The 7687-nt window shown below is 18.3% G+C and overlaps 1 protein-coding gene across 2 annotated transcripts in view; it reads left to right on the top strand.

The window, feature by feature from the left end:
- Positions 1 to 5085: 5085 nt before the first annotated feature.
- The window catches only part of LOC102678527 (vacuolar protein sorting-associated protein VTA1 homolog), a 4401-nt gene continuing 1799 nt past the window's right edge, over positions 5086 to 7687 (top strand). Inside the window, exons 1-3 of one of the 2 annotated variants that reach the window (XM_031508666.1) lie at positions 5086 to 5132; positions 5180 to 5385; positions 5468 to 5902. In XM_031508666.1, coding sequence (XP_031364526.1) covers positions 5277 to 5385; positions 5468 to 5902 — 544 coding nt within the window. In that variant the 5' untranslated portion in view covers positions 5086 to 5132; positions 5180 to 5276. Of the gene's footprint in view, positions 5133 to 5178; positions 5386 to 5467; positions 5903 to 7687 lie in introns of those variants that run through there. The other variant, XM_031508665.1, reaches the window with a different exon arrangement.

Below are 7687 nucleotides of genomic sequence, written 5' to 3'. Positions count from 1 at the left end.
AAAATTTTTTTTTTTTTTTTTTTTTTTTTTTTTTGATATCACTTGTATTATGAAGTCATATTGAGATAATTTTTACTAAAATAGTATTTGCTTATTTGTATATTTGATAGATTAAGTTGTTGCATATTTTCTGCAATATCATTTTCATCAGCTTCTTTTAACTCTCTTAAGAAAAAATATTTTTGATTTAAATATTTTTGGAATGTGTATATATATTTCTATATCTAAAATATTTTTGATTTCTTAATAGTTATGTAATTCTTTGGTAGGATTAATGGCTGATTGATCAATTTTTTTTAATAGAAATACAATTTATTCTCGTGTTATCAGTATGTTCCAAATAATTTTAATAGATGTCATATGGCTCTCTATATTTTACTTATAATGGATGATTAGGTATTAGATTTATGTGGTTTAGGATTGTTTATATTAGTCTGTCCCTATGGTGTGCTTATTCCTTAATTCTTGATTCAATGTTTGAGTCAATCTTGGAGAATATCTCGAATTTATTTTGTGTTTTGAAATTGATAAACTATTCCTAAGATCTTTGTTATTTTTTTTATTTTTTTACTTATGAGTGTTTCCCATTGATATTTTGTTAGTGGTGAAATTTAAATATTGATTGTAAAAGAGTTGAAATATTCTGCTTTGCATTGGATGGAATTTTTTTTTTCTTTTAGATAGAAGAAAAGTTTGGATATATTGGATAATCAAGTTTGATTTGACTTTTTTTTTAGGATTTTTTTTTATCTCATGTTTGTCTTTCTGTTATTTGTTATGCCGCCATTTTTATTGTGGGTTTGATTTCTGTTCCGTAATTGCTCGTTATGTGTAAAGTCTTGAGATCCGAGATCCGACTTGGATCCAATTTTATTTTATTATTATTTGTTAAATTTCATTCCCTTGAGTGTTCTGATTATTGTTATGTAATCAGGATATTGATGATACATTTGGGATATTGATGAGATTAAGTTGGAACTTTGATTTTAATATATTTGAATTATATAGTATACACTTTTTTTTTCTATTCCATTGCTCGATTAATATTTTGTGATAATAAAGAGTGAGCATGATGCTCTAAACTTAGTCACATAATCTATTAAATCTAATAGGCTCTTAATTAAACTAATAGGCCTATGTAAAAAAAAAACATGGAAATAGAAAATAGATCTTTTATTTTATAGAACTTTGTTTTATATTTTAAAATTATTATATAAATTAAATTCTCGAATAAAATTCTCGAAGATAATTTATAGTTTAAGATAATTATAATTTCAAAATTATTTTTTTTTTATTTCAAAATTTTTTCTTTTTAAATACTTTCATTTTCTTTTCATTAAAATAAAAAGTCAAATAAGGAAAGGAAAATACATAATATAATTTTTAAAAATAAAAGTTATATAAAATTTCATTAATATATATCCGTGATAGCGTATAATTATAAGCATAATATAAATATATATAATAATATAGAAATTAATATTAAATATAATGGGTGAACATAGAAAAGTTACTTTTTCATTAAAATATTTCATATTAAGCATAATTTTCAAGCATATTCTATAGAAATTATCATACTATATAATACTTATCCATAAATAAATAATAAAGTTAGGATATTCTACAAATGCATTTTTTGGATGTAAAAATAAAACATAAAATAACGATTTTTAGATACGTTATAGAGGACAAGATTTTGAATAATTTTTCTCTATGCATGTAATAACTGTTTAGTTTTTAAGAAATTTGCAAAAAAAGATTGTTATTATATTTCATCGAATTTTTTTTATATGTAATCTTTTGTTAATGTAAACATATAACGGTAGCAAATAACTATATAAATATAAATTAATCAAAATGTAAATCAAAAATTTATTTTCTTATAGATTATAATAAACTTAAAATGTCTCAAATCCAATCCCAAACTTGAACATTCTATGATTTTTGGATTCATGAATGAAAAAAATATAAAATAATCTAATAATTGAAATGATAATGACTGTTGAATATTAATATTATATTTGGTATATTTATTTATATATTAATCATATATTTAACATTATTAATCCATGATTTATTTAAAAATAGATAAATGGCAATTGCATATTTATATACACATAGCGACAAATCTACAAAAGAAATTTTATGTAATAATAGTAATCTTTTTTTGTAAATATCTCGAAAACTAAAAGATAATTATATGTATAAAAAAAAAAAAATTCAAAATTTTACAACATAATTAAAAATTATTAAAATTTACAAGGAGCTTTTGTTTTAGATAATTACCAAAATCTTTTTTAATCAATTCAATAATTTCAAAGATATATTTGAAGATTTAAATTTAATTAATACTTTTATAATTTTATAATTTAGAGAGAATTTTATAATTATATTTATAATTTTAGAGAGAGAAAAAGAAAGAAGGAAATAAATTCTAAATCTGAAACTTTTGCTTTATATTTAGTTTCCGACATATTAATAAAAAACTTACAATATATTGAGTTCTGTCTATATGTTCGTGATTAATATAACTATTTTCTTATAATTGTATTTGTTAATTGTATAATTGTATATATATTGTATTTTATAATTAGTGTCACTGAAATATGTCAATGAAAAATATAAAATATAAAATAAAATGCTTTTAAATTTTAGTAATCTAACAATATTATTGAGAAATTTGAATTTGAATTAAAATAATATATTTACAAAAATTAAGTTTTATTAACATTGTCGAATATTTGAATCGAATATAATATAATCAGTAAAATGAAAATTTAGGCGATAATATGCTGTGATTAAATAAAAATTAATTTAATTTACTTGATAGTGCTCGTCATTACTATTGCAAATTTGATTCATATATTTCTACGTCTGTTCAACCGTTCCATTGAAAAATGAATAACTAAAATGAATAAAAAAAAATATTTTTTAATAATTCCGAAAAAATTTTTTCGTTTAACTTTGTCGTGTACAGCATACTAAGCAATGATAATATCATGATCAACTAACCAATATACTAAACAACTAAACAACTAAACAATTTTTTAAATATTTATGTGCATAAACTTTTTAATTAGTTTTAAATTTTGTAAATATTTAAAATTAAATTATATATCTAAAATAATTATTATAAACTTTTAAGTCATTAGCCAATAATTTATATTATAATGAAATAATAATATAATAATATAATGAATAATAAACATAAGTTCAAAATTTTATTTAAAAAAACTTCTAAAACTTTTTTGTTAATTTTTTCGATATAATATTATATAATTAGTAAATAATTTTGTTTTATATTATTAATATATTTTTTTATATTATTAATATATTAAAATCTTTCAATAAAATAAATTTTTTGCAATTTATTATTATTAATAATTTTTCCCAATTTTTCATGTTAAACTATTTAAAAAAAAAAGTAAATATAAAATAAAAAGTTTAATAAATAAATAAGTAATTAATAAAAAATAATAATTGATTAAAAAAAAATTATAAATTTAAATTATGATTAATTAAAAAAATTTTCAAAAAAAATTTTAAATAAATATTAATGATGTTCAATATATGGAAATAAATATCAAAAATATATCAATTTATAAAAATAATAAAAAAATTATGTCACGACTCTTGGAAACGCAAAGATTTATATTTTATAATTAACTATTTACTATTAACGAATTTGAAACGAACTATTGAAATATATAAACGATAATAGTTGAATATTAAAAATGTTTATTGTTTAATTAATAAATCATATCGAATCTTAGATTATGTAAATGTTAGCATGTAAAATACTAATAATAAATATTATTTTTTATGGTAATCAATTTCATTGTATCAAATTTTTTAAACTCTTAGTCTATCTGTTCATCAAATTTATTTTATAAAAAAATCGTCGTTTTTAATTATCACAATTAATTAAAAAAAAATTAATTAAAGAATGTAAGTAATTAAATAATGAAATAAAAATTGAAAAAGTAAAATATAAATATAATTTAATACAATATATACTAGATTTAATTCTGTTACTCATCATTTAATTTCAAAAAACAAAACAATTACAAATGACATTTTTTAATTTTTAATAAATTTAATTTTATTTTTTTTCTTTTTTTTACTAAAAATTTTTGCAAAGAAAAAAGTTACTCAAAATTATTGCAAGAATCTCCAGTTAAACCATGTTCCTATATTTTTCAAGGACATTTATAGGGATTATTATATAGTATAATTGATTTTAGAAATTTATATAGTCAAACTAAACAATTTTTGTAAAAATTAGCGAAATAAACAATTCAATTCGTCTCTCCAAAATTGTGAAATAATTCATAATGAAATTCCCTACACATATTTATAAAAATAATATTGCCAACATTATAGTTTACATAAAGTAAATTATATTATATTATATATACTTATATATACTATATTATATATATAACTTATGTACATGTCCTTATGATTTTGATAATATATTTATTTTTTTTCATTGACAATCAATTATTTGAAGAATTTTTGATTTATTCAAAGAATTTCTTTTAATATAGTAATATATAGTATATGTATATATAGTATATATATTATAATGTATAGTAATATTCTTTAAATATAATAGATAAATATTCTTTTAATATAATAGAGATAATACGATAAGTTGAAAATTAATTTAATATATTAATAAAAATATATTGAATATCAATTTGCATTCTTTCATGTTATTAAAATTCATATCAATTACGATTAAGAATATTTTTCAAACCTCCAAATTCAATAAATTTTTATAATATAATTTGTGGAAAATTATTATTTATTAGTTAGTGTTTTTATAAAATTATGGAATAAATTAATTTCAAATTAATTTAAACTTATTATTATATTATTAATTTTTTACATAAACGATTACAAATATGTATCAAATTCAATTAAATTAAAATTATTTTAATTTATTATTTCAATCAAGAATATTTCTTTGTGATTATTCAAATAATCATTGCAACACAATGTTTATCAATAAATAAAACAATTCTCAAAAACATTTTGCAAGAATTTTATTATTAAATGAATTTGCATGATTATTATGAACATTGTATTGATTCACTAACATTTTTTTTTCTTGAATTATAAAACAGGTAATAAAGTTAATTTTAATTTGTCATAAATTATAAATATTTTACAGAAAAGATGCAATCCTTATAAGAGAGATTATAAAATAAAAAACAAAGAATAAAACAAGAAAAAAATATAAAACAATTTAATTAAATCTATTATTCAACATGGTTAACCTAGATTTACCAGAAATACCATTATCTTTAAAAAGTATACAACATTATCTAAAAATAGCATCAACGCATGATCAACGAGATCCTGTTATTAGTTATTGGTGTATGAATTTGCTTTTTATATTATTATAGAAAGAAAAATTATTACAGTTAAGTTTTTTTAAAATTATTAATTTTTATTATAGGTCGATTATATGCTCTTCAAACAGGACTAAAATTATCAAGCAAATCACCAAAGGAAACAAACTTTTTAATGAAATTAATGGATTGGTTAGAAACAACTAAAAAAGAATTATATGATAATGAAGCTATTACAAATGATATAGCTGCTCAGGCACATTTAGAAAATTGGGCATTAAAACTTTTTCTCTACGCAGATAAAAATGATAGAGCAGCTAATTTTGGAAAAAATGTAGTACATAGTTTTTTTACAGCTGGATTACTTTATGATGTATTAACTGTTTTTGGAGAATTGAGTGAAGAAGCTATACAAAATAGAAAATATGCTAAATGGAAAGCAGCATATATTCATAATTGTTTAAAAAATAATGAAACACCTCTACCAGGACCCATACAAGAGAATAATGAAAAAACAAATTTTAATAAAAATATGGAAGAAGGTAATGAAAATTAAACTTAATAATATATTTAAATCATATATATTATAAACATGCTATTAAAAAAAAAAAAAAAATTGATAAAATTGATTAAAAATCAATTCTAATATCGATATATGTTGTTAAAAATAACATCTTCTAAATTTAAGAGGAATTTTATTTGCTTTATTATTCCTTAAAAAGTTATTCTTGATTGAAAATTGGACTTTTTGTTCTTTCAATTAATATTAAATTGGACTAAATTTTTATTAGCAATATATACAATGTTTTTTTATATCATATATAAGTGAATACAAAACTATTGTTTTATATTTATATTTGAATACTTTTTCCTAATGTTTATATTATTTCTTATATTCTTGTGAATTTTATTGTATATATATATATATATATATATAAATGCTTTTATGATAGCTTGTTTTTCTAAGATTGCTTTTTTTTATATTTATCACAAATAATAAAACGAATAATTTTGTAAGGAATAATAAATGACAATTAAAAGTTTTTAAAGTTTCAATTCTTGACTAATTAAAAGAAACAACATATCGGCAAATTCAAGGTGAAACTAATTTTTCTTTGGTTATTTATCATATATGTATATTATATGTATGTATATACATATATCATGCAACTGGAATTATATTGTTATATCATTATGCTAGTTCTTTTTTTGCAAGAATTAATTAATTATTCATAAAACATCTTTAGAAAATTGATTCTAGAGACCAAAATAAACACAAAAATTGCTGTACAAAAATGTTAGCTTACTTAAAGCTCAAATGAAACAAGAATATGATATATGATATAAAAAAGACAAAGTGGCTTCTATTTCCATCTTATTTTATCTATAAATTAATAAATAAATCTCAATCAATATTTTTATATATTGTATTTATTTTAGTTTTTGAATATCAATTCTCTAAAGATGTCTTATGAATATTTTAACATATTATATGACGTACAAAAATATGCTAAATCCATTTTATATAATAGTATATTATATATATTCCATATTAATATATATTATATCCATTATATAATGAATGGGACAGATAAAATATTACAAGCTATTTTCTCACAAAATCATTACACATATTAACATTATAATATTGCTAATTATTTATAAAAGATTTTTCCTTATCAAGGAGAATTTCTCCTGACTTTGAAATATGGGCATAATTCTGAACAATTTTTTTCTACATGTTATTCTACATGCTATTCTACATTATTTTTGAATTATAAATAAAAATACTATATATAATATTTTTAATGTTTATGGTATTTATTAAAAATTTATTTAAAATTAAGATTAAATTAATTTAAATTAGAATAGATTTGATTTGATTTGATGATACTAGCTCAAATCTAAATCTAATATAAATTTATTATATGCAATGTACACTGAGTTTTCATTTAAGGAATTTATTGATCCTCATTTATAAATATTATAAATAAAAAATGAGATTTGAATTAGTTTACTTAATATTTTAGTGTACTTAATATTTTTTATAAGGAGAAAATTATTATTATAATCTTGAATATAATAAATTTTTTTTATTTTTATAAAAATTTATTATATTATATATTATTTATTATATATTAATTAATTTTTTATTTATAAAATTAATCTCCTTCAAATTCATAAAATATTCATAAATAAAATTGATTCACATACAATTACCTATTACATGTGCAAAAATAGAATGCCTACCTAGAAAGTATTAAATTATTATTAAAATATATAATGTAAGAAATGCTTCATATAAGTACTGAAAGATATCAAAAGAA

Source organism: Apis dorsata, unplaced genomic scaffold, assembly GCF_000469605.1.
Source record: "Apis dorsata unplaced genomic scaffold, Apis dorsata 1.3 scaffold_94, whole genome shotgun sequence".
Taxonomy (NCBI): domain Eukaryota; kingdom Metazoa; phylum Arthropoda; class Insecta; order Hymenoptera; family Apidae; genus Apis; species Apis dorsata.
The sequence above is the reverse complement of the archived record's forward strand: the minus strand, read 5'-3'. Positions and strand labels throughout refer to the sequence as shown.